At 41.7% G+C, this 27,702-nt stretch overlaps 1 protein-coding gene across 4 annotated transcripts in view; it reads left to right on the forward strand.

Moving 5' to 3' along the window:
- Positions 1 to 27,702, forward strand: part of usp3 (ubiquitin specific peptidase 3) — a 115,228-nt gene that overhangs the window by 43,856 nt on the left and 43,670 nt on the right. For 3 of the 4 annotated variants that reach the window (XM_073024852.1, XM_073024855.1, XM_073024856.1), the window contains exon 4: positions 2,961 to 3,044. The exons of the other annotated variant lie outside the window; for it this stretch is intronic. In XM_073024852.1, coding sequence (XP_072880953.1) covers positions 2,961 to 3,044 — 84 coding nt within the window. The remainder of the gene's footprint in view (positions 1 to 2,960; positions 3,045 to 27,702) is intronic. 4 annotated transcript variants of the gene reach the window in all.

Below are 27,702 nucleotides of genomic sequence, written 5' to 3' on the forward strand. Positions count from 1 at the left end.
GTCCTCTTAAAAAAAATTGTTCACTCATTTAAAAATAGTCAAAAACCAGAAATGCATTCTCTTTGGTATGTTAGACTACATTTTACTGTATAAAATATGGGACATCAGATGTGGAACATTGAAGTGTAAATGGGTTACTTTCATGTAGACATATTTGGAGCAGCAGTATTTCTGTATTTATGTAACTCACTGGGGATGTGAGCTATTCTGTCATTCAGCCAAATTTGCTGTCTCATGAATATTCTAAATGATCAGTGCTGCCATTTTTCACAGAAGGTGGCTTAGTTTGCTACTGTGTACTGACTAATGCTAGAACTGACCTATAGATGATCAAAAGAAGTTGATTTAAATCTGAAGAATTTAAAATTTTAATTTGAAAGGGTGTTGTTAAGTTCCTGAACTTACTACTTTATTAAAATGTTTGCTCCTTCTCTCAAACATTTTGGAAACTGATTTCTTCTAAATAGTGCTCACTAAACTTCTTTGGAAATAAGGAGACACGAGACTACAGATTCTGTAAATTGGAACAGAATACAAACTGATGTTGTCAGTTAGTGAAGTGAACGGAATTGTTGATGACTGAAGACCATGGATCAGTTTCAACACAACCCCTGCCATTCAAGATGCTGCTCAACCCGCTGAGTTCTTCCATCAGTTTGTATTTTGCTTTAGAAATATGTAATTAATGCTCAATTCTAAGCAAAATGTGTTGGAAGCCTTAGTCACATAGTGGTGCATATTACAAGCGACCCTCTTGGGTTGGAGCACTTGCCCTTATAGAATTCAGAAATCACTACCCAAAATTTTGAAATACAGTGTATAATTCACACTTTGCAGAATTTGAGGGATAGGTAGGGAGGAAGTAAAATGTACTGTTTTCTAGGAATGCAGTCTGCACCTGTAATTTGGGGGTTGCTCCTATTTTCTTCAGGCCATAGGCTATTTGGTCCATTTTTATAGTGTATCTGAAAATGTCTAAGAGTTCAGTCATTGTTGGACTTCAAACAAGTTCACCTGCTAAATATAGTATCTGTTAAATAAATTTTCATCAGTGCACTGGTGCATGGAAGTTGCTGTGTAGATTATCTGTTGAGGGCCAAAAATGTCCAAAGTTGTACTTTCCTTGATAATTTGCTTTTTTTTTAAAAAAACACGACTCAATTTCTTCTCTCTCAGCTAATTTTCCTGACTGAATTTCTTTTTGCTAAATGGGTGTTTAAAATGATGAGGGGCATTGATGAGGAGGCTTTTTCCCAGGGCTAAAATGGCTAACACAAGGGCGCACAGTTTTAAGGTGCTTGGAAATGTACTGAGGGGATGTCAGGGGTAAGTTTTTCACACAGTGGCTGTGTGGAATGCACTGCTGGCAGCAGTGGTGGAAGTGGATGCAGTAGGGTCTTTTAAGAGCCTCTTAGATAAGTACAGAGCTTAGAAAAATAGAGGGCTATGCACTAGGGAAATGTTAGGCAGTTTCTAGAGTAGGCACAACATTGTGGGCCAAAGGGTCTGTAATGTGCTGTAGATTTCTGTTCTGATTATTGGGCAAGTGTATTGGGATACAATTCTATATTGTGCAACGTACTTTTGTGCACGTTTCTAGTCAGTTATACAGTTCAACTCATTCATATTGACCAAGGTGTTTTCAAGCTAATGAATGGGTTGAGGTTTTAATAAATCTGATATTGATAGAATTGATTAGAAGCATTGCTGGTCCCATTTATTTATTCTTTTAAAAAGAGGTAAAACTTGCACCCCAAAGATTTGAATTATGTTAATGTCACTCCATTTTTGGTAGAGCTACCACTGAATAATTGGGCATGAATCTATGCCACGTCATTTTTGTCAGTCCATGAAATGTAGGTAAATTGATTTTACAATTTAGACTACATCTATGTAAATTAGATGGGCTTCAGAAGCCACACAATATTAGTAAACCTATTGGAATGTTCACTGCAAAACCAGTATAAATCAGTTAATTGAATGTACTTACTGCCAGACAATTCTTGTGTTATTGTTTTTTGGTGTCCAAGAAAATTTTAACCCGTCTTTTCCCGTTGTAATTATTTTACTATTTGCATATTTTAAATGCAAATGTTCTTGTAAACTATTCTTGCTCTGTTATGGTACTGCCAGTTGGTCTATTTATGATAGAAAAATCTGAACTATTACTAATGCAAAAATGTGCAGCTTCAAGCTAGTCAAGCCACTACCTCACAATGCTTGAGACCCATGTTCAATCCTGACTAAGTGGGTTTTCTTCGGTTTCCCCATGCCAGATATCTGTGGGTTGGTAGGTTAATTGGATTTGTAAATTGTCCTGATGTGGGTGGGTCTTAAAAGTTGATGAAAATATAGAGAGAATTAAAAATTGCACTTTCTCCTAGTCCAGCCTTTCTAAACCTGTTTGCCCTGGAAGAACCCTTGAAACAATTTTCAGGTCTCAGGGAATCCCTGCATAAAAATTACTATATCTAGAGCTCGCAGTATGTTAGTATGATCAGTAAATTGTAGATATAATCCAAAAATAATTGTCAATGCTTTTTTAAGTAGAGAAGGATTTTTAGACAACCTTGAGGGGAAAAAAAAGACTTAAGCTTGGCTTACCTTTCTTGAAATTAATTTTTTTCTTTCCCTTTCATAAATTTTAAAAACTCAAAAGGCAAATCTAATAAATTTCTGAATTCTGAGTTGAATGAGATAAATATGCACTGATTTCATCTTCAACTGAAATGAAACCATTTCTGTCCTTGCTCTTGATGCTTGTTAAAGAAGAAAAAGGTTGCTCACACATGTAAGAAGTTGAAAACTGCAGCAAAATTTTCATTTGAAAGTGACCCTTAGTTTTAAAATCATGTAGACATTACCACACTGGATGAGCTAGTTCTATCAAGGGTTATGCAAGTATCTAGTATTAAAATGAGTCGACCATATTTTCCTAATTTGTGTTTTGTTGCTTCTAGTTATAGGTGCGATGATTTTGTGGTGAATGATACCAAGATGGGACTGGTGCAGAGGGTCAGAGAGCATCTACAGAACTTGGAGAAGTATGTGCGAATAAATTAATGGTTCTTCTGTAATCCCTAGAATATTGAGGTTTGTTTCATGGACTCTCTCATCCATCTTTAGTCAGTTCGGAAATGATTTTGGTATGATCCTCCTAAGATTGAAAGAGATAATAAATCATGTATGGTTTGCCCTTGCATTCAGAACTACTATAAATCTCCACGTAATTTGCACCACGTGTGAAAAGACTTCAGTGTCTCTTCAAAATACCTAGGCATTTTTTCGTTTTGTGGGGGGGGGGGGCTGAAAATCAATGTATTTATGTACTGTGAACTGTTCACTGTTGGAGAATGGCTATTATCATTAAACCGTAAATTGAATAGTTTAAGGGTAGATTATATTGGTTTGTAATATTGGTCTGTGTCAACCCTAATTCTCCCTTTGGATGATTTGATACATTACATTTAACACAATGAACTTTAAAATAACTGAGCACATTATCTTTAAGGTGTTCATTAAGTTGGTATATTTAGCTTTCTGGAACAAAAGAACAGGTTCATGTGCAGTCCTTACTTTAGTCTGAGGGAATTAAATGTATTACCTAGTTTTAAGATGATGTAAAGCTATGAGGGAGTGTAGCCTTGAGGAGAATGTAAGGCTCCAGTGTTATTTAGGTAATGTGATTTGGGTAAGTGGGCTAATTCATGACAGACAATGTAAGGCTATCCACCTTTTATAAAGAAAGGTTATCAGAATGATAAACCTTCCCTTTTCCAAATTGTGACCTGGGTATTCGTATCCTAATTGCTGAAAGCACACTCAGATGCTGTAATCAGTTAAGAAGGTAGTAGAATGTTGCCCTTCATTGAAAGAAATTGCGTGGGGATTATATCCTGTTGCAGCTGTACAGGACCTTAAGACTCCGTCTGCTTGTGCAACACAAGTGCTGGAGGAACTCATCAAGTCAGTCTCCATCCATGGAAGGACTAAACAGTTAACATTTCAGGCAGAGACTATTCATCAAGATTAGAAAGGGGAAGAAATTAGAATAAGATGATGGGAGGAGGGGGAAGGAGTACAAGTTGGCAGGTGATAAGTGAAAGCAGTTGAGCAGTTTGGTGGATGTGGGAAGGGTTAATGAAGTAAGAAGCTGGGAGGTAAAAGGTGGTAGAGGTGAAAGGCCGAATGAGGAGGAATCTGTTAGAATGGTGGGGAAAAAAGGAAGGAGGGGTGGCACCAGAAGGAGGAGATGGGCAAGTGAGGAGAAAAGTGGTGAGACAGGAACCAGAATGGGAAAAGGGGGCAGGGGGAGATAAATTTACATAAGTTAGATAAATTGACGTTCATGCCAATAGATTAAAGGCTACCCAGGCAGAATGAGATGTTGCTCCTCCAACCTGAGTGTGGCCTCAATTCAGCAACAGAGAAGGCCATGGAGCAACGTGTCACAATGGGAAATTGAATTGAAATAGGTGACCTCAAGGAAATCCCACCTTTTGTGGCAGACAGATCAAAGATGCTCGATGAAGTGGCCCTTCAATTTATGATGTGTCCAAAGATTTTTGATTGGTCAGGGCATGAAGGGAAAAAGGGGTTGGGTGGGGGGGGGGGGGGTGGTGAGGAGGCAGGAGATTGGGACTGGGAGAAAAAATTGCAGAGCAGACTTGATGGGCCAAATGGCCTAATTCTGCTCCTATATCTTTTGCTCTTATTATGGTCTCACCACTGAAGAGGAGGCCATACTGGGAGTACTGGATGCAGTAGATGACTGCAAGTGAAGTGTCCCCTCAGTTTGAATTGGTGAGGGAGAAGGTAGTGGACAAGGGAGTCATGTAGAGCTGTTCCTATGGGAAGTGGAGAGTTGGTGGGGGGAGGGAAGAAAAGATGCACATAATGATGTGATCCTGTTGAAGATGGATGGAAGTTGTGGAAAATTATGTACTGGATACCTAGGCTCGTTAGCGTAAGGTAAGGACAAGGGGAAACCCTATCCCTGTTGTGGCGTTGGGAAAATGGGACGAGATCAGATGTGAGAAATGGAGAGGATGCAGGTGAGGGCAGCAATGATAGTAGTGGAAGGGAGGCCCCATTTTGAAGATACAAGACTTCTCAGTTCTAGAATGCAGATCTTCCTCCTGAAAGCAGATGCATGGAGATGGAGGAACTGAGAAAAGAGAATAACGTTTTTACAAGTGACAGAGTAGGAAGAGGTATAGCTAAGATAGCTTTGAGAGTCATTAGGTTTATTTTTTTAAAAAAGGTCAGTAGATACTCTGTCACCAGAGATGGGGGTGACAGATCAAGGAAGGGAGAGAAGTGTCAGGCATGAGCCAAGTAAAGATAGCACTGAACTGGTTTTGTGGCACAGAAGGGAAGTGAGGAAGAAGAGGCAAACTGTAGTGACAGGATTCATTGGTTAGGGAACAGAAGAGAGGTTCTGTGGACGTGATTGAGGTTCCGCGATGACATGTTGCATCCTGGGTGCCTGGGATCAAGTCCACAGCATTCTTAAGTAGGAGGGTGAACAGCCAGAGGTTGTGGTCCATGTTGCTACCAGTGACATGGGTAGGAGGAGTGACAAAGTCCTGCAAAGTGAGTTCAGAGAGTTAATTGCTAAGGATAGGCCACCAGGGTTGTGATTTCAGAATTGCTACCTGCACCATGTGCTAGTGAGGCCAGAAATAGAAAGACCATACAGTTTATCACGTAGCTAAGGAGATAGTGCAGGAGGGAGGCTTTAGATTTTTGAACCATTGGGCTGTCTTTCAGGAAAGGTGAGACCTATGCAGGAGGGACTGGGGGGGGGGGGGGTGTTAAACGTGAGTTGCAGGGGAATGGGAACCAGAGTGACAGAACAGATGAAGTGATTGTGGAGAAAGATGTTAAGCCTACATGACAGTCAGAAGTCAAAAGATTGAGCTTGGTGGGACTAATGGTCTGAGCTGCTTATACTTCAATGCAAGGAGTACAGTAGAAAAGGCAGATTAGTTTAGGGCATGGATCAGCATGTGGAATTATGGCATTATAGACATTAGTGAGACTTGGGTTGCAAGATGGGCAGGACTGGCAGTTCAGTGTTCCGGGGTTCCATCGTTTTAGATGTAATAGAATGGGAGGGGTTGAAGTGGGGAAGGGGTGGCATTACTAGTCAGGGGAAATGTCATGGGAGTGCTTAGACAGGACAGACTAGAGAGTTTGTCTAGTGAGGCTTTATAGGTGGAACTGGGGAATAAGAAAGGTATGACCATGTTAGTGGGATTATGTTATAGATCACCCAACAGGCCACGGGGATTTAGAGGAATAGATCTGTAGAGAGATCACAGACTATTTCAAGAAACATAAGGTTGTAACAGGTGATTTTTAACTTCCACGTTGACTGGGATTCCCATACTCTAAAAGGGCTTGATGGAAAAATGTTCAGGATGTTCAAATATGTTCAGGAATTTTTCCTTATCCAGTACATAGAAGTCCCAACTGCAGAGAGTGTGATACTAATTCTCTTGGGGAATGAGACAGGGCAGGTGACAGAAATTTGTGTATTGGAACACTTTGCATCTAGTGACCATTACTTTCAGGGTAATTGTGGAAAAAGATAAGTCAGGTCCCTGGGTTGAGATTCTAAATTGAGAAAGGCCAATTTTGGTATCAGATGATCTGGTAAGTGTGGATTGGGACAGGTTGTTTTCTGGCAAAGGTGTGCTGATAGGAACTTACAGACTCTGTACACTCAATTTATTCTGACAGGCCTAGAGAACAGATTTAGGGAACCTTGGTTTTTGAGAGAGATTTCTGGTTAAGAAAAAGGTGCATAGCAGGTATAGGCAGAAAGGAACAAGTGAGGTACTTGAGTTATAAGAAAAATAAGAGAACACTTAAGAAGAAGATCAGGAGGGCTAAAAGAAGGCATGAGGTTGCTGTAGCAGTCAAGGTGAAGGAGAATCCCAAGGATTTTTACAGATATATTAAGAGCAAAAGGATAGCATGGGTCAAAAATGGCCCTCCAGACGATCAGTGGTAATCTATCCATGGAGCTCAAAGAGATGTGAGAGATCTTAAATGGATTTTTTGTCTGTATTTATCTGGGAGATGGACTCGGTCTATAGAAATGTAGCAAAGTAGCAGCAACCCTATGCAAATTACAGAGGTGTTTGCAGCAACACTACTCAACCAGCTGATCTGTCACGCTCCTGTACGCCTTCTCGGAGCCATCTGAAATTCTGCCAACAATAGCAGTCATCAGCAAATTTATAGTGTTTGAGGTGTGCCTAGCCACACAGTCATAGATTTGTAGAGAGAGTGGACTAAGCATATATCCTTGAGGTGCCATAGTGTTGATTGTCAGGAGGAGAAGTTATTTCTGATCTGCACAGACAGTGGTCCTCTGGTGAGGAAGTTGAGGATCCAGTTACAGAGGTAGACATGGCCACAGATTTTGGGGGCTTTTTCATCAGAACAGAGGGTATGTTTGTGTTGAGTGTTGAATGCTGAACTGTAGTCAGTAAAAACCAGCTTGACTTGGGTATTACTGTTGTCCAGGTGATCAATGGCTGAGTGAGATCAACCATAAAACATAAGTGCAGAATTTGGTCCATCAAGTCTGCTCGACCGTTTCATCATTGTCAATCCATTTCTCTCTCAACCCCTTCTCCTGCTTTCTCCTTGTAACCTGTCATGCCCTGATTAATCAGAACCTCTGCCTTAAATGTACCCGATGACCTGGTATCCATAGCTGCCTGTGACAAAGAATTCCACAGATTTGCCACCCTCTAGCTTAAAAAAAATCCTTCTTATCTCTGTTCTAAATGGTCATCCCTCCGTTCTGAGGCTGTGCCCTTTCTTCCTAGATTCCCCCACTACTCCACATCCATTCTTTCTAGGTTTTCAAAATTAAATAAGTTTCAATGAGATTACCCCTCATTCTTCTAAATTACAGCAAGTTCAGGCCCAGAGCTCCTGTATGCTCCTCATATGATAACCCTTCCATTCCTGGAATCTTGTGAACCTTCTTTGAACCCTCTCCAATATCAGCACATCCTTTATCCAGGATAAAGAGCTGAAAACTACTCACAATACTCTGAGGCCTCATCAATGCCTTTATAAAGTCTCAGCATTACATCTTTGCTTTCATATTCTAGTTCTCTTGAAATGGTTGCTAACATTACATTTACCTTTGTCACCGCCAGCTCAACCTGGAAGTTAATCTTAAGGGTATCCTGCACAAGGACACCCAAGTATTTGGGAGATTGCATCTGCTATAGCCCTATTGTGGTGATAGGCAAATTGTAGCGTGTCCAGGTCCTTGCTTAGGCAGGATTTGATTCTAGCCGTGACCGACCTGTCAAAGTACTTCATAACAGTAGATATGAGTGCCACTGGGCAATAGTCACTGAGGCAGCTCAACCTGTTGTTCTTGAGCACTGTTTTGAAGCAGGTGGGAACTTTTGACAACAGCAGTGAGAGATCGAAGATGTCATTAATACTCCTGCGAGTTGGTTAGCACAGGTTTTCAGAGCCCTACCAGGTACACAATCAGGGCTTGGTGCTTTGCAATGGTTCAACCTCTTGAGAGATGCTCTGTCGTCGGCCTCCAAGAGAGAGAAATCACAGGGTCACCCAATATTGCAGGGAAATTGCATGATGTAGATATAGTTTTAATCTTCCTTTCAGAATGTACATAAGGCTTCGAGCTCATATGGGAGTGAAGCATCACTGCCATTCATGATGTTAGATTGTGCTTTCTAGGAAGTAGTGGCCTGCAAATCCTGTCAGAACTGGCATACATCCGATTCAGTCTCTAACCTCAATTGGAAATGTGTTTTTGCTCTTAAGGTAGCCTTTCTTGGGTCGTACTTGGACAACTTGTACAGTTCAAGATCACCGATCTTGAACATCACAGATCTAGCCCTCAGCCAACTACGAATCTCCTGGTTAATCCACATTTTAATTTGGATATGTCTTGTATGTTCTTGAAGGCACACACTGTTCCACACAGACTTTGATGAAGTCGGGGATTACTGTTGCGTATTAATTCAGTTTCAAAGGTGAATCCCTGAATATTGCTCAGTCCACTGACTCAAAGCAGTCCTGTAAGTGCTCCTCCACCTCCCTTGACCATATCTTGGTCCTCACCACTGGTGCTATGGTCTTTAGTCTCTGCCTATACACTGGGAGTAGAAGTACAACCAGATGATCAAACTTTCCAAAATATGGGTGTGGATAGGTGTGGTAAGCATTCTTGATTGTGATATTTTCAGCAGTCAAGTGTGTTCCTCTGGTTCCACAGGTGATATGTTGATGGTAGTTGTTCAGATACTACTTCAAGCTGGCCTGGCTGAAATCCCCCACAATAATGAAGGATCACGGATTGCTGTTTCATGACTGCTGATTAGAGCTTAGCTCCTCCAATGCCAGCCTAACGTTGGCCTGAGGTGGAATGTACACCACTACCAGGATGATGGTGTCAGATGAAAAGTATAACATTTGATTGCTAGATATTCCAGGTCATGTGAGCAGGACTGAGACAGAATCACCATGTTTATGCACTATGATGAGTTAATTATAAAGCATACTCCATCTCCTCTGCCTTTAAAAGTACACAGCTATCCTTTGTATCTTACTTTGAAGTCTTCAATTTTATTTTCCAAAGATTGTACATTTACCAGAAAGATAATTGAGAGTGGGGGTCTAAAGCCTCTGCGTTTGATTTGTGACCCAACATACTTTCCACGCTTCCTTTTCCTGCACTTACAACCTGAGTCTGCAGACTGGGAACTGTTAATTTGATTTTTTTTAAACATCTTAAAACTTGCTTACTGAAGTACCCATGGCTATGCATGGCAGGTAATGTCTAACCTATTTTAGAGTTTTATGAGGAAGTTACCAGGTAAATTGATGAAGACGAGGTAGTGGATATTGTCTGTATGAACTTTAACAAGGCATTTGACAAGGCACCACATAAGAGGTTGGTCAAGAAGGTTCAGTTGCTTGGCGTTCAAAATGAAGTGGTAAATTGGCTTTGTGAGAGAAACAAGAGAATGGCAGTAGGTGGAGACCTGTGTCTGGTGGTGGGTTTGTTATCTATATTTCAGCAATCTGAATAATATGATAAACTGGTTCAGTAAATTTGCTGATGGCACCAAGATTAGGGGTGTACTGAACAGCGAGGAAGACTGTCAAAGCTTGCACTAGACTCTGAACCAGCTGGAAAAATGGCAGATGAAATTTAATATGGACAATTGTGAGTATTGCATTTTGGGAGGACCAGCTAGGGTAGGTCTTGCATGAGGGGTGTGTAGAACAGAAGGATCTTGAAATACAAATCCACACAAAATTCCTTGAAAGTGGCAACACGAGTAGATTCAGTGGTAAAGAAAGCTTTTGGTACATTGGCCTTAATAAAACAAAGTATTGAGTACAGCAGTTGGGATGTTGTGTTGAAATTGTAATAAGATGTTGGGGAGGTCTAATTTGGAGTATTGTGCACGGTTTCTGCCTACAGGAAAGATGTCAATAAGATTGAAAGGGTTCATGTAAAATTTACCTAAATTGCTGGGAATTGAGGACCCAAGTTATAAGGAAAGGTTGAATATGTTAGGATTTTATTCCCTAGAATGTAGAAGCTTGAGAAGAGATTTGAGTGGTATAGATAACGTAAATGTATTGCTTCACTCCTTGATGAGCTCAGTGCCTTTTGTGCTCAGTTTGAAAGGGAGAATCACATTACCCCTGTTCAGATCCTCACAGCATCTGGCAATCCTGTGATCTGTCGTGGAGGCTATAGTTAGAATATCTTTCAAAGTGGTGAATCCTTGCAAGGGACCAGGTCTCATTTGTGTGCCTGGTAGTGTACTGAAAATGGCCAGTGTGTTTAAGGACATCACTGCTGCAGTCAGGTGTTCCCACCTGCTTCAAAAGAGCATCAATCATATTAAGGAATACGTACACAACGCTGGAAGAACTCAGCAGGTCAGGCAGCATTCATGAAAAAAGAGTAGCCAACGTTTCGGGCCGAGACCATTCATCAGGAATGGGGGGGGGGGGGGGGGGAGAGGGCTGAAGCCCAGTAATAGAGATAGGAGAGAGGGTAGAGCTTAGAGGCGCCAGGTGGAAAACCAATCAGAGGAAAGATAAAGAGGGGGAGGTGGTGTCCAAAAAGAGCGGGTTGAGCTATCCACTATTACCCAGTAACATTCATATCTACTATGATGAAGTGCTTTGAAAGGTTGGTTATGGCTGGAATTAACTATTGCCTGAGCAAAAGCCAACACCTACTGTAATTTCTCCCCCTACCTCAGTTACAACAGGCTGACAGCAAGTGCAGTCTCACTGCCTCTCTGCTTTGGAGCACCTAGACAACAGCAAAATGTTTGTCAGGCTGTAGTTTATCAATTTAATGCTCAGTATTTAACACCATTATTCTCTCCCCCCCCCCCCCCCCCCCCCCCCACCCCCAGTGCTAATCACGCTTCGAATCCTGGCCTCTGTACCCACCCCTGCAACTGGATCTTCAGGAATCAAGAGATCAGTCAATGCAGATCAGTGGTAACAACTTCTTCCTGACACCCAACGTAACCACACCTCAACTACGCATGCTTATGCTTATGACTGTGTCACTAGGCACAGCTTAGTTGCCATCCATAAATTTACAGAAGACACCACTGTTGGCAGAATCTCATGGCAGCAAGGTGGTGTTCAGGAATGAGATTAGCTGGTTGAGCAGTGCCACAATAATCTTGCACTCAATCAATATAAGCAAGACCAAGGAACTGATTGTGAACTTCAGGAAGATCTTGGAGAACACATACCAGTCCTCACTGAGGGGCCAGTGCTTTTAAAAAAAAAGGTCAGTAGCTTCAGGTTTCTGGGTGTCAGCATCTCAGAAATCTTTCTTTAACATTAATCTAACATTAATGTTATTAAGAAGGCACACTGATGTCTCTATTTCATTAGAAGTTTGAGGGGACTTGCTGTGTTACCAAAGACTATCTCAATTTTCTATAGATGTACAGTGGAGAGTATTCTGACTGGTTACGTCACTACTTGTTATGGAGGTTCCAGTGTGCAGGATCAAGAGGGGCTGCAGGAGATTATGGGCTAGCCACGTCCAAGGCCACAGTACTTTCCATCGATGACATCCTGAAGAGCCTTAAGAAGGTGGCATACATCAAGGGCCCTTCTCATTTTACAGGGAGTAAATACAGGAGCTTCAAGAGCCACACAATGTTTTAGGAACAGCTTCTTATTTTCTGCCATCAGATTTCTGAATGGTTCATGAATGCTCTTTGCTATCCTCTTTTGCACTAGTATTCTCTTTTGAACATTTGTGAATGGAATTTGATATTGTCTAGTCATCAGCAGCAGCGCTGTTTATGAAGTTCTCGAAGGTCATTAGTGAAGAAGTTGAAGATGGTTGTGTCCACGTTATAACCGAGAAAACTCTTGACCACTTTATTTTCTGTGATACATGACTTCAGCCAATATAGTATATGCCTTTGATTCCCACTGGCTTGGGTCATAGGTCTCTTGGATTCTGTTCTTGACCATGAGCAATCTTGTCTCATCTTCAGACCAAGGCCCTGGAGGTGAGTGGAACTGTAATAAAAAAAACCCAAGCTGAGGATCAATGAAAAAGTTACTGATGAGTAATTGCACATCAATAGCATTATTTACTCAATCTCCTGTAAGTTTGCTGGTCATTGAAGGTAGTTAATTAGGCAGAATGTATTTGTTGTGCTTGGCAGATAGGACAAACAGTCAATTTTTCATATTGTTCGATAAATACTAGTGTTATGGCCGAACTGGAGTGCAGTTAGGGAATTGACATGCTAGTTTTGGAAAGTAAGTCTCCAACTGTAAAGTAAGGATATTGTGAGGCCTTGTTAACTATATTCATTGCTTCCATATGTTTCTTATTAACAGTGAATTAAATTAACATTTATATTGGAGGTCTTGGAGACAGTTGATATGGGTCCATTGGCTACAAAGACCGTAAGATAAAGGAGCAGAATTTGGCCATTAAGCCCATTGAGTCTGTCTGTCATTTCATCATGGCTGATCCAATTTTCTTGTCTGTCCCAATCTCCTGCCTTGTCCCTGTATTCCTTAATGGCTTGACCAGTCAAGAATCTATCAACCTCTGCCTTAAATATACATACAGTCTTGGCCTCCATAGCTGCCTATGGCAAAAAATTCCACAGATTCACCACTCGCTGGTAAAGAAGTTCCTCCCTGTCTCTGTTCTAAAAGGGCACCTTAATTTTGAGGCTGTGCCCTCTGTTTTTAGCCTCTTCCACCTTAGAAAGCATCCTTTCCATGTCCACTCTACCAAGGCCTTTTCCCATTCAATAGGTTTCAATTAGGACATCCCTCATTCTTCTAAATTCTACTTAATACAGGCCCAGAGACATTAAATGCTCTTCCTATGACAAGCTGTTCAATCCTGGAATCATTTTCGTGAACTTCCTTTGAGCCCTCTCCAGTTTCAGCACATCCTTTCTATGATAAAGGACCAAAAATTGCTCACAATATGGCTTCACCAGTGCTTTATAAGTTCTCAATATTACATACTTGGTTTTATGTTCTAGTCCTCTTGAAATGAATGCTAATATCATATTTACCTTCCTCAACACAGACTCAACCTGCAAATTAACTTTTAGAGAATCCAGCACAAAGACTTCAAGCCTCTTTGCGCCTCATTTTTTTGTATTTTTTCTCTATTTAGAAAATAGTCAGCCCTTTCATTTCTTCTACCAAAGTACCAGACCGTACACCTCCCGATACTGTATTCCATCTGCCATTTCTTTGCCCATTCTCCTAATCTAAGTGCTTCTGTAGCCTCTACTTCCTCAAAGCTACCTGCCTATCCACCTATTGTCTGCAGACTTTGCAATAAAGCCACCAAGTCTGTCATCTGGATCAATGACATATAACATAAAAAGAATCGGTCCCAGCACAGACCTCTGTGGTACACCACTGCTCTCTGGCAGCCAGTTAGAAAAGGCTTCCTTTCTTCCCACTCTTTTGCCTCCTGCCAATCAGCCACTGCTTTATCCATGCTAGAATCTTTCCTGTAATATCATGGGCAAGTAACTTGTTAAGCAGCCTCATGCGTGGCACCTTGTCAAAGGCCTTCTGTAAATGCAAGTACACAACGTCAGCTGATTCTCCTTTGTCTATCCTGCTTGTTATTTCTTCAAAGAATTCCAACAGATTTATGAGGCAAGATTTTTCCTTGAGGAAAGCATGCTGACTACATGTCCTCCTAGTACCCTGAAACCACTTCCCTAGCAATCACGTCTTCCCAACCACTGAGGTCAAACTAACTAGCCTATAATTTCCTTACTTCTGCCTCCCTCCGTTCTTGAAGAGTGGAGTGACCTTTGCAATTTTCCAGTCTTCGGGAACCATACCAGCATCTAGTGATTCTTGAAAGATCCCTTGAGCCACCTGTTTCAGAACCCTGTGGGCTATACCATCTGATCCAGGTTACTTATTTACCTTCAGATTTTTCTGTTTCCCAAGAACCTTCTCCCGAATAAAGGGAACTTCACACACTTCATAACCCCTGACTCCTGGAATTTCCAAAATACTGCAGGTGTCTTCGACCGTGAAGACTGATGCAAAATACTTATTCAATTTGTCTGCTATTCCTTGTCCCCATACTACCCCCCCAGCATCATTTTCCAGTGGTTCCATTAAATACTCACCTCTCTTTTACACTGTGTCTGAAGGAACATTTTGTATCCTCTTTAATATTATTGGCTAGCATGCTTTCATATTCCATCTTTCCCTTAATGACTTTTTTAGTTGCCTTCTATGGTTTTTAAAAGCTTCCCAATCCTCTAACTTCCCATTAAATTTTGCCCTCTTTGGCTTTTATGTTGGCTTAAACTTCTCGTTAGACACAGTTGTGTCATCTTTCCTTTACTTTCTCTTAGGGATGTATCTATCCAGTGTCTGCTAAATTGTTTCCAGAAATTACAGCCATTGCTGCTCAGCCGTCATCTCTACCAGTGTTCTTTTCCAAATCACTTCTGGCCAACTCTTTCATGCCTCTGTAATTCCCTTTATTCCATTGTAATGCTGATCCATCTGACTTTAGCTTCTCAATAGGTCTTAATGTCAGAGAAATGTAAACAATATACATTCTGAAATTCTTTTTCCTTCTCAAATTTAAGGGTGAATTTGATCATATGATCACTTCCCCTAATGATTCTTTTACCTTAACCTCTTTAATCAATTCTGGTTCATTGCACAACACCCAATCCAGAATAGCAGATCCCTGAGTGGGATCAACCATGAGCTGCCCTAAAAAGGCAACTCACAGGCATTCTAGAAATCACCCTCTTGCAATCCAGCACCAACCTGATTTTCCCAATCTACCTGCATATAGAAGTTTCCCATGACTATTTTAACACTGCCCTTTTGGCATGCATTTTCTACCTCCCATTGTAATGTGTAGACCCCACCCTTACTAATGTTTGGGGGTCTTTATACAACTTCCATCAGGGTATTTTTACCCTTCTTCAGTTCCTTGGCTCTACCCACAATGATTCAATACCTTCCCACCCTATGTCATCTCTTTCTGATGATTTGATTTCATTTTTTTTTACCAACAGAGCAACACTAACCCCTCTGCCTTCCTGCCTGAACTTTTGATACAATGTGTATGTATCAATGTGTAAGCTCCCAACTATGATCCTCTTTCAATGATGCCTACAACAAAATGCATGCCAATCTGTAAGTATGCTGCTAGTTTGCCTACCTTAATCTGTATACTGTATGCATTCTGGTATAACACCTCAGTCCTGTATTCACCCTTTCCAATTTTGTCCACCTTTTGCTTTGCAACTCACTGTTGACTGCAATTTTGCCATATCATCACCCTCTCCTTTTAACGAGTCTCACTACACATTGCCTCTGTTTGTAAACCAACTACCTCATCCTCAGCACTATCCCTCCAGTTTCCATCCTTCTGCCGAGGTAGTTTAAACCCTTCCGAACAACTCTGGCCAACCTGCCCTTAAGGGTATTGGACCCCCAAAGGATCAGGTGTAATCCGTCCCTTTTGTATTGGTCGTACCTTCCCCAGAAGAGATCCCAATGGTCCATAAATCTGAGCCCCTGCACCAGATCATGGCTTTGTTGGTTGCAAATGTTTGAGTTTTGTCTTTGGCATTCACATTGGCCTCTGCGATTATTGAAGAAAGGTCTTTGACCTTTTCATATTATATTATAGAGGTGGAGAGCTCAGATCTGATCCATTGGATTATATTGCTTTGTCTATTTTTGTTTGCCATGTAAGTATGTTTTGCATCTTGTCATCTAATCTTCAAGTGTGCATTTTGCTGCTCAGAGTACCTGTGCATGCCCATTGAATCAGAATTGGTTCCCTGTTTCATTTTATGAGAAATGCCAAGTTTTGAGCACACAGGTTACAGGATTTATTTCTTCTGTTCCTAATTATGGCTGGCACAACTGGGAAAACTATTTCCTTAGTGCCAGATACCCGGGTTCAAACCTGACCTCTGGTGCTGTCTTTGTGGTTAGCATCTTCCTCTCAGTTTCCTCTCATATCTTTATGATTTGCTGATTGGTAGGGCCAGTTGCATTAAATTGTGTAGAAGATGAGCAGGACCTGATGAGAAAAGGGGACAGTTAACACAATTTAGTGCAAAAGTGTGGTTGATTGTCAGCACAGACTTGGAGGTCTCAATGGTCTGTTTCTATGCTGTACTTGTCTATGATTCTGTTGTCTATGGTGGCAGTTTTGAGCCGACAGATCTGCTCTGAATCAGTGTTGTGCTACACACAAATGGTGTTGCTTCTTTAGAGATGGGACTTTCTGCATAAATACTGTACTGTGGGAACTCGCAATTTATCTTTTAAAGTTGTTCTGATGTCATAATCATGGATTAAATTGCATGCCAAGTTGGAAACTCTTGAGCATTCCTGATGAATTTTGTTGCTTTTGTATTGTCCTGTGTTAAGTTGTTCACAGATTAACAAATACCGCTATGCAGTGGTAAACTAAGGCAATAAAAAAGGCTGTTTGTTGGGGATATGGTAAATGAGCGAGGAGTAAAAGCTTTGAAGGGAACTGACTGGCTGAACAACATGTGAAATGATTGCTCTTGCACATTTTTAGAATTGAGTATATGTACACATCTGAGTATTAGATCATGTTGCTAGATCATGCAATTTAATGGCAAAATATACTAGGTGGAGAGAAAGTTGTGGAATTATGCAAAGATGGTAAAAAATAAACTCTTTCAAAAAGGAATTGGATAGGCACTAGGAGGAAAATAGATGGGTAGAAAAGGCAAATGATTGCATCCAGATAGTGTTTTGGAAGTAGGTATCATAACTGATTATTTTCATAACTATTGATCCTGCAATTTCTTGAAGCTCAACTCTAAACTACATATTTGCTGTACAGAAAAAATGATTATGGAAAATCTTTTGGCATGTCTTTACATTTCACAACTCTTGTTCTTTTGAATATCCTTTTGCTCCCTAATTTCTCCCATTGACTGGATAATCTTTCTGCTTATCCTCAGTTGTACTTGATAAGAGACATCCCTCCCCACTTGACCCCATAAATCTTCAGCTTAACAAGCTTTTTAATTTCCTTCCAAGTTCTACCAAAGGATCTTCAACCTGAAATGTTAACTGTTTTTTCTTCACACCTGCCACCTTCCTAATCAGCCTTCTCTGCTGAGTATCTCCAGCATTTTCTATTTTTTTTAGATTTCCAACATCTGTAGTTTTTTATTGACTTTCATTCTATACACTGCTTTTTGTTTTTGGCTGGAAAATGAGCTAGCTGCCTTTAATGATCTTTTCTGTTGCTTCTGTCCCTGCAACATTTGTTTCTTCAGTTTGGTGGTCTTTATTATCTTTGTGAAAGCAAGACCAATAAATGGTTAAACAACTTCCAGCCACACAGATCTCAATGATTTATTTTTGTTTGTATTGGACAAAAATTCCTAACATTGAGTTATGCTTACCTGGATTATATGCTGTGGCTATATTTATAATTGCACTCATTTGACATAGACAATCATAGTTGGTTTGTGCTTTAGGCTTCCCAATGATGATACTCTGTTCCAATACATAGATGTCATTTTTTTTCTGTTACTTAAAGTAATTGAAATAATAAAAGCAAAATGCTGGAAGTGCTTAACAGTTCCAAAGACATCACCCATAGCACTTCCACCACCACCATCCAAGAACCTAAAGAACCCTTCTAGATGAGGTAAAGAATCAGTGTATCTACAAACTTCATTCCATGTTTGTGATACGGTCTCTGAATTAGTGATGTAACTGGTTTGCATAGCACCTGTGTTCTGTCTATACTGGTATCCTGAGCTCCCAGTTGAAAGCATTTCAACTCCCCTTCTTACACTGACCTGTCCATCCACAGCCTTCATCACTGCTAGGTGAAGGCCCAATACAACTACAAGAATAACACTTCATTCTGTGAGAATAGTCAATATATGCATCCTCACAACACTCAAGGGTAAATTGCCATATCCATTTGCCCATTAGATTCCAGCACTTGTGTCTTTTGTGTTACTGCTCATCATCCTCAGCCTCTTGTCTCTAACTTCACATTCTGCTTCTTTCCTTCCATATGCCTCTGTCTCTCAACTCTTCTCCTGTCCATTCTCTTTCCTCAGTCTATCTGTCACCCTGTCTCAACATTTCCCCTCTCCTCATCATTCTGGCTCCACATTGCCCTGAAGTAGAGACTTGACCTGAAACATCAGCATTTTTTCCTCCCAGTGATGCTGTTCGACCTGCTGAGGTCTCCAGCAGTTTGTGTGTTAAATCTGAGACAAGTTTTCTCTTGCAAAAGATGGTGTTTGACCTGAGCACTCACAGCATTTTGCTTTCATTTCAGGTTTGCAATGTCAGCTGTTCAATGTGAAAGCTCATTTGCTGCAAAATGTCAGATATTTGATGCTGATTCACACGCTGACTGTTTATCATGGTGTATACATATATGTTGATAATTGTGTTGATTAGCTTGTTTCCAGTTATGGTTTTGCTTGAGACTGCAACTTTTACAGTTCAGTGGACTCCTCATGTTCATCCTGCTGCTGTTTTAGCAAGGTGTGACAATTTGTGGATTCCCAATTGCAGGTTGCAGTATATAGTGTTAAAGGCAATAGTTTACCACTGGACAAGATTTATACAGCATTGAAATAGTTCCTATGACCCAATTTGCCCATGCTGATCAAGGTGCCTACCTGAGCTTGTCCCAATTTCCTTTGTTTAGCCGCCAAAACTTCCCTATTCATGCATCTGTCCAAATGTCTTTTAAACATTTGTAATTGTACCTTTATCTGCGGCTTCCACTGGTACCTCATTCTATATCCACCAACCCCACCCCCATTAGTCTCTGTTAAAGTGGTGATTGCTTTAGACTGTGGGGGGACATATATTAGGCTATAATTTTTATCTCTGCACCTACTGAGACCATTTGGCTTCATAGTTGCTACTTAGTATCTCAAATAAGCACATTTTCTGTAGAGCAGTTGAACACCCAAAGTGAAAATTGGTGTAATTAGGTAGGACCAATAATCCATTCAGTTTTCTCAAGCATTTGGTGCTATCCTTTGTGCTGAATTGCCCATAGTTACCTGTCCCTTTTATGGATGCCCAACAGGAGGAAGTAGTTTCTTACGGCATAATGAGTTTTATTTGTTGCCCTCCCTTTGCTGGTATGTGGTAATCTGCCTTAATGACTAGATAGATAGATAGATAGATACTTTATTCATCCCCATGGGGAAATTCAACATTTTTCCAATGTCCCATACACTTATTGTATAACATATCTTTCCCCTGGCGGTTGAATTGTAAAGCCGAATGGCATTGGGGAGTAATGATCTCTTCATCCTGTCTGAGGAGTATTGCATCGATAGCAACCTGCCACTGAAGCTGCTTCTCTGTCTCTGGATGGTGCTATGCAGTGGATGTTCAGGGTTTTCCATGATTGACTGTAGCCTACTCAGCGCCCTTCGCTCTGCTACCGATGTCATACTCTCCAGTTCTGTGCCCACGACAGAGCCCGCCTTCCTTACCAGCTTATTAAGACGTGAGGCGTCCCTCTTCTTAATGCTGCCTCCCCAACACGCCACCACAAAGAAGAGGGCGCTCTCCACAACTGACCTATAGAACATCTTTAGCATCTCACTACAAACATTGAATGACGCCAACCTTCTAAGGAAGTACATTCGACTCTGTGCCTTCCTGCACAAGGCATCTGTGTTGGCAGTCCAGTCTAGCTTCTCGTCTAACTGCACTCCCAGATACTTGTAGGTCTTAACCTGCTCCACACATTCTCCATTAATGATCACTGGCTCCATATGAGGCCTAGATCTCCTAAAGTCCACCACCATCTCCTTGGTCTTGGTGATATTGAGACGCAGGTATTGGACTACTGCCCAGTAGCACTTACATTTGCAAATAAGTTTGTGAACTCTTTGCATTTACCTGTTTTTTCTGCATTAATTACTCATAAAATGTGGTGTGATCTTCACTTAAAGGCACAATAATAGACAAACACAATCTGCCTAAACTAATAACACAAACAATTGTACTTCTCATCGATACTGAGTACATCATTTAAACAGAAGAGCTTCAAAAAAGTATGTGAACCCTTGTACTTGATAACTGGTAGAACCACCTTTAGCAGCACTAACCGCCACCAAATGTTTACTGTAGCTACTGTTCAAACTTGCACAATAGTGAAGAGAAACTTTAAGGGACAACTCCATATAAAGCTGTTTCAGTTCATCAATATTTCTGGGATACCTTGCATGAACCCTTTTCAGATCATGCAACAGCATCCCAGTTGGGTTAAGGTCTGGAATGTGACTTGGCCATTCCAAAACAGTTTCTTTTTAAGCCATTCTGTTGTTGATTTTTGTTTTGGATCATTGTCTTGTTGCCTCATACAGCTTCTAGTAAGCTTTAGGTGATGGCCCACTACCCTGACATTCTCCTGTAAAATGTCTTGATACAATTTTGAATTAATTGTTCCCTCAACAAGTGCAAGCTAATCCATCCCCTGAGGCAGCAAAGCAGCCCCAAACCATGATGCTCCTTCATGCTTAACAGTTGGGATGAGGTTTTGGTGTGCAGTGCCCTTTACCTTCCAAACATAGTGGTGCATTTCTGCCAAAAAGTTCAAGTTTTGTCTCTTCTGTCCACAGAAAATTGCCCCAGAAGCCTTGTGGGATGCCCAGGACATATTTTACAAACTTGGATGTGCAGCAGTTTTTTCTTTTGGAGAGCAGTGGTGTCCTTCCATGAACAGAGACTTTAGCAAGATTTAGAAATTTCTGCAGGTCTTTTGCTGTTACCTTTGGGTTCCTTTTCACCTCCTTCAGCATTGCACGTTGTGCTCCTGGTGTGATCTTTGCAATAAATCAACCCATGACGACAGTAGCAACAGTACTAAATTAAACATAGAAACATAGAAAATAGGTGCAGGAGTAGGCCATTTGGCCCTTCGAGCCTGCGCTGCCATTCAGTATGATCATGGATGATCATCCAACTCAGAACCCTGTACCTGCTTTCTCTCCATACCCCCTGATCCCTTTAGCCACAAGGGCTATATCTAACTTCCTCTTAAATATAGCCAATGAACTGGCCTCAACTGTTTCCTGTGGCAGAGAATTCCACAGATTCACCACTCTCTGTGTGAAGAAGTTTTTCCTCATCTCGGTCCTAAAAGGCTTCCCCTTTATCCTTAAACTGTGACCCCTCGTTCTGGACTTCCCCAACATCAGAAACAATCTTCCTGCATCTAGCCTGTCCAATCCCTTTAGAATTTTATACATTTCAATAAGATCCCCCCCCTCAATCTTCTAAATTCCAGTGAGTATAAGCCTAGTCGATCCAGTCTTTCTTCATATGAAAGTCCTGCCATCCCAGGAATCAATCTGGTGAACCTTCTCTGTACTCCCTCTATGGCAAGAATGTCTTTCCTCAGATTAGGGGGCCAAAACTGCACACAATGTTCTAAGTGCGGTCTCACCAAGGCCTTGTACAACTGCAGTAGAACCTCCCTGCTCCTGTACTCAAATCCTTTTGCTATGAATGCCAACATACCATTTGCCTTTTTCACCGCCTGCTGTACCTGCATGCCCGCCTTCAATGACTGGTGTACAATGACACCCAGGTCTCGTTGCACCTCCCCTTTTCCTAATCGGCCACCATTCAGATAATAATCTGTTTTCCTGTTCTTACAACCAAAGTGGATAACCTCGCATTTATCCACATTAAATTGTATCTGCCATGAATTTGCCCACTCACCTAACCTATCCAAGTCACCCTGCATCCTCTTAGCATTCTTCTCACAGCTAACACCGCCACCCAGCTTCGTGTCATCCGCAAACTTGGAGATGCTGCATTTAATTCCCTTGTCTAAATCATTAATATATATTGTAAACAACTGGGGTCCCAGCACTGAGCCTTGCGGTACCCCACTAGTCACTGACTGCCATTCTGAAAAGGTCCCGTTTACTCCCACTCTTTGCTTCCTGTCTGCCAACCAATTCTCTATCCACATCAATACCATACCCCCAATACCGTGTGCTTTAAGTTTGTACACTAATCTCCTGTGTGGGACCTTGTCAAAAGCATTTTGAAAATCTAAATATACCTCATCCACTGGCTCTCCCCTATCCACTCTACTAGTTACATCTTCAAAAAATTCTATAAGATTCGTCAAACATGATTTTCCTTTCACAAACCCGTGCTGACTTTGTCCGATGATTTCACCTCTTTCCAAATGTGCTGTTATCACATCTTTGATAACCGACTCTAGCATTTTCCCCACCACCGATGTCAGACTAACCGGTCTATAATTCCCCAGTTTCTCTTTCCCTCCTTTTTTAAAAAGTGAGTTTACATTAGCCACCCTCCAATCCTCAGGAACTAATCCAGAATCTAAGGAGTTTTGAAAAATTATCACTAAAGCATCCACTATTTCTTGGGCTACTTCCTTAAGCACTCTGGGATGCAGACCATCTGGCCCTGGGGATTTATCTGCCTTTAATCCCTTCAATTTACCTAACACCACTTCCCTACTAACATGTATTTCCCTCAGTTCCTCCATCTCACTAGACCCTTGGTCCCTTACTATTTCCGGAAGATTATTTATGTCCTCCTTAGTGAAGACAGAACCAAAGTAGTTATTCAATTGGTCTGCCATGTCTTTGTTCCCTATGATCAATTCACCTGTTTCTGATTGTAAAGGACCTACATTTGTCTTGACCAATCTTTTTCTTTTCACGTATCTATAAAAACTTTTACAGTCAGTTTTTAATGTTCCCTGCCAGCTTTCTCTCATAATCTTTTTTCCCTTTCCTAATTAAACCCTTTGTCCTCCTCTGCTGGTCTCTGAATTTCTCCCAGTCCTCAGGCGTGCCACTTTTTTTTTTACTAATTTATATGTTTCTTCTTTGGACTTGATACTATCCCTAATTTCCCTTGTCAGCCACGGGTGCACTACCTTCCCTGGTTTATTCTTTTGCCAAACTGGGATGAACAATTGTCATAGTTCATCCATGCGATCTTTAAATGCTTGCCATTGCATATCCACTGTCAACCCTTTAAGTATCATTTGCCAGTCTATCTTAGCTAATTCACGTCTCCTACCTTCAAAGTTACCCTTCTTTAAGTTCAGAACCTTTGTTTCTGAATTAACTATGTCACTCTCCATCTTAATGAAGAATTCCACCATATTATTATCACTCTTGCCCAAGGGGCCTCGCACGACAAGCTTGCTAACTAACCCTTCCTCATTGCTCAATACCCAATCTAGAATGGCCTGCTCTCTAGTTGGTTCCTCGACATGTTGGTTCAGAAAACCATCCCGCATACATTCCAAGAAATCCTCTTCCTCAGCACCCTTACCAATTTGGTTCACCCAATCTATAAGTAGATTGAAGTCACCCATTATAACTACTGTTCCTTTATTGCACGCATTTCTAATTTCCAGTTTAATGCCATCCCCAACCTCACTACTACTGTTAGCTGGCCTGTACACAACTCCCACCAGCGTTTTCTGCCCCTTAGTGTTAAGCAGCTCTACCCATAGCCTGGAGGATGTGGAATCAATAATGTCCTTCCTTTCTATTGCGTTAATCTCCTCTCTAACCAGCAATGCTACCCCACCTCCTTTTCTTTCCTGTCTATCCATCCTGAATATTGAATATCCCTGGATGTTGAGCTCCCATCCTTGGTCACCCTGGAGCCATGTCTCTGTGATCCCAACTTTATCATATTCATTAATAACTATCTGCACATTCAATTCATCCACCTTGTTACGAATGCTCCTTGCATTGACACACAAAGCCTTCAGGCTTGTTTTTACAACACCCTTAGCCCTTATACAATTATGTTGAAAAGTGGCTCTTTTTGCTTTTTGCCCTGGATTTGCCTGCCTGCCACTTTTACTTTTCACCTTACTACTTTTTGCTTCTACCCTCATTTTACACCCCTCTGTCTCTCTGCACTTGTTCCCATCCCCCTGCCACATTAGTTTAAAGCCTTCTGAACAGCAGTAGCAAACGCTCCCCCTAGGACATTGGTTCCAGTCCAGCCCAGGTGCAGACTGTCCTGTTTATACTGGTCCCACCTCCCCCAAAACTGGTTCCAATGCCCCAGAAATTTGAATCCCTCCCCCTTGCACCATTTTTCAAGCCACTTATTCATCTGAAATATCCTCCTATTTCTACTCTGACTAGCACGTGGCACTGGTAGTAATCCAGAGATTATTACCTTTGTGGTCCTACTTTTTAGTTTATCTCCTAACTCCCTAAATTCACCTTGTAGGACCTCATCCCGTTTTTTACCTATATGGTTGGTACCTATGTGCACCACGACCACTGGCTGTTCACCCTCCCATTCCAGAATGTCCTGCAGCCGCTCAGAGACATCCTTCACCCTTGCACCAGGGAAGGCAACATACCATTCTGGAGTCTTGTTTGCGGCCGCAGAAACACCTATCTATTCCCCTTACAATCGAATCCCCTATCACTATAGCTCTCCCACTCCTTTTCCTTCCCTCCTGTGCCGCAGAGCCACCCATGGTGCAATGAACTCGGCTGCTGCTGCCTTTCCCTGATGAGACATCTCCCCCAACAGTATCCAAAACAGTATATCTGTTTAGGAGGGAGATGACCTCAGGGGAATCCTGCACTTCCTACCTACTGCTACGCTGTCTAGTGGCCACACCTTCCCTTTCTGCCTGTGTAGCCTTTACCTGCGGTGTGGCCAACTCACTGAACGTGCTATTCATGTCGTGGATGTTCCAGTATGAATCCAATCGCAGCTCCAGACGCTCAATGCGGTCTGCCAGAAGCTGCAGTTGGACACACTTCCTGCACACATAGTCGTCAGGGACTCTGGAAGTATCCCTGATTATTCACACAAAATGCTGGAGGAACTCAGCAGGCCAGGCAGCATCAAGGAAAAGAGTAGTTGATGTTTCAGACTGAAACCCTTAGGCAGGAGTGGAGAAAAATGCTAAGGAGTGGATTAAAAGGTGGGCGGAGGGGAGAAAGAAATACAAGGTGGAAGTTGCCCGCAAATTTACCTGGTCTATTTCTGACACCTCCCTCCCCTTTATAACCATATAACCATATAACAATCACAGCACGGAAACAGGCCATTCCGGCCCTCCTAGTCCGTGCCGAACTCTTAATCTCACCTAGTCCCACCTACCCGCACTCAGCCCATAACCCTCCACTCCTTTCCTATCCATATACCTATCCAATTTTACCTTAAATGACACAACTGATCTGGCCTCTACTACTTCTACAGGAAGCTCATTCCACACAGCTATCACTCTCTGAGTAAAGAAATACCCCCTCGTGTTTCCCTTAAACTTTTGCCCCCTAACTCTCAAATCATGTCCTCTCGTTTGAATCTCCCCTACTCTCAATGGAAACAGCCTATTCACGTCAACTCTATCTATCCCTCTCAACATTTTAAATACCTCGATCAAATCCCCCCTCAACCTTCTACGCTCCAATGAATAGAGACCTAACTTGTTCAACCTTTCTCTGTAACTTAAGTGCTGAAACCCTGGTAACATCCTAGTAAATCGTCTCTGCACTCTCTCTAATTTATTGATATCTTTCCTATAATTCGGTGACCAGAACTGTACACAATATTCCAAATTTGGCCTTACCAATGCCTTGTACAATTTTAACATTACATCCCAACTTCTGTACTCAATGCTCTGATTTATAAAGGCCAGCGTTCCAAAAGCCTTCTTCACCACCCTATCAACATGAGACTCCACCTTCAGGGAACTATGCACTGTTATTCCTAGATCTCTCTGTTCCACTGCATTCCTCAATGCCCTACCATTTACCCTGTATGTTCTATTTGGATTATTCCTGCCAAAATGTAGAACCTCACACTTCTCAGCATTAAACTCCATTTCTCTATCTCTAGAGATGAATTGTCCACCAATGTTTATTACAAACCTACAGACTCTCACTGCTATCTGGACTATGCCTCTTCTCTCCCTGTTACTTGTAAAAACACTACCACCATCTCTTAATTCTTCTGTCCTCACCGCATCTACTCTCAGGATTAGGCTTTTCATCCCAGAACAAAGGAGATGTCCTCCTCTTTCAAAGAGAGGGGCTTCCCTTCTTCCACCATCAACGCTGCCCTCAACCGCATCTCTTCCATGTCAAGCAGGTCTACTCTTACCCCATCTTCCCTCTACCCTACCAGGGATAGAGTTCCTCTTGTCCTCACCGACCACCCCACTAGTCTCATGTACAGCACAAAATTCTCAAAAACTTCCACCACCAAGGATCCCACCACCAAGCACATTATTCCACTCATCCCTCCCCCCCACCATCACTTTACTGCTTTCCGCAGGGATCGCTTCCTACGTGACTTCCTTCTCTATTCATCCCTCCCCACTGATCTCCCTCCTGGCACTTATCTTTGCAAGTGGAACCATTGCTACACTTACCTCTACACCTCCCTCACTACCCAAATGGTCCTTCCAGGTGAGGTGACACTTCATCTGTGAGCCTGTTGGGGTCATGTGCTGTATCTGGTGCTCCTGGTGTGGCCTCCTGTATATTGGTGAGACCCGATGTAGATTGGAAGACTATTTTACCGAGCACCTACTCTCTGTCCACCAGTAAAAGTGGGATATCCATTTTCTCCATTTTAATTCTACTTTGCATTCCCATTCCGATATGCTCATCCATGACCTCCTCCACTGTCATGATGAGGCCACACTTAGGCTGGAGGAACAACACCTTGGATAGCCTCCTCCTGGACCCAGCACGCAAATGTAATTACGAAGAAAGCATGGTACAGGTCAACCTTCTATAATCTGGCACCACTGGGACCTGAGGATTAGTGAAAATGCCGAATTACAGAAGGATCACATTAAGCAATAACTAACTGCCTCATCATACCTTTAAAATAACATGTAAATCAGTACGTTAGATAAAGAAACAGAAATATTAAACGAGTAGCAAGTGAAATTTTAATAAAGTAATATACTGTACAGGCACAGATAAAATAAAGGGTACTGGTAAATGTACAGGAATTAACTTATACAGAACAGTTGAGCACTTCTGCTTCTAAAGTGAGACGTTTAATATACCCTCAGGCAAAGTTACATGTTTGCAAGTATGGGGT

Source organism: Hemitrygon akajei, chromosome 21 (assembly GCF_048418815.1).
Source record: "Hemitrygon akajei chromosome 21, sHemAka1.3, whole genome shotgun sequence".
Lineage (NCBI taxonomy): Eukaryota > Metazoa > Chordata > Chondrichthyes > Myliobatiformes > Dasyatidae > Hemitrygon > Hemitrygon akajei.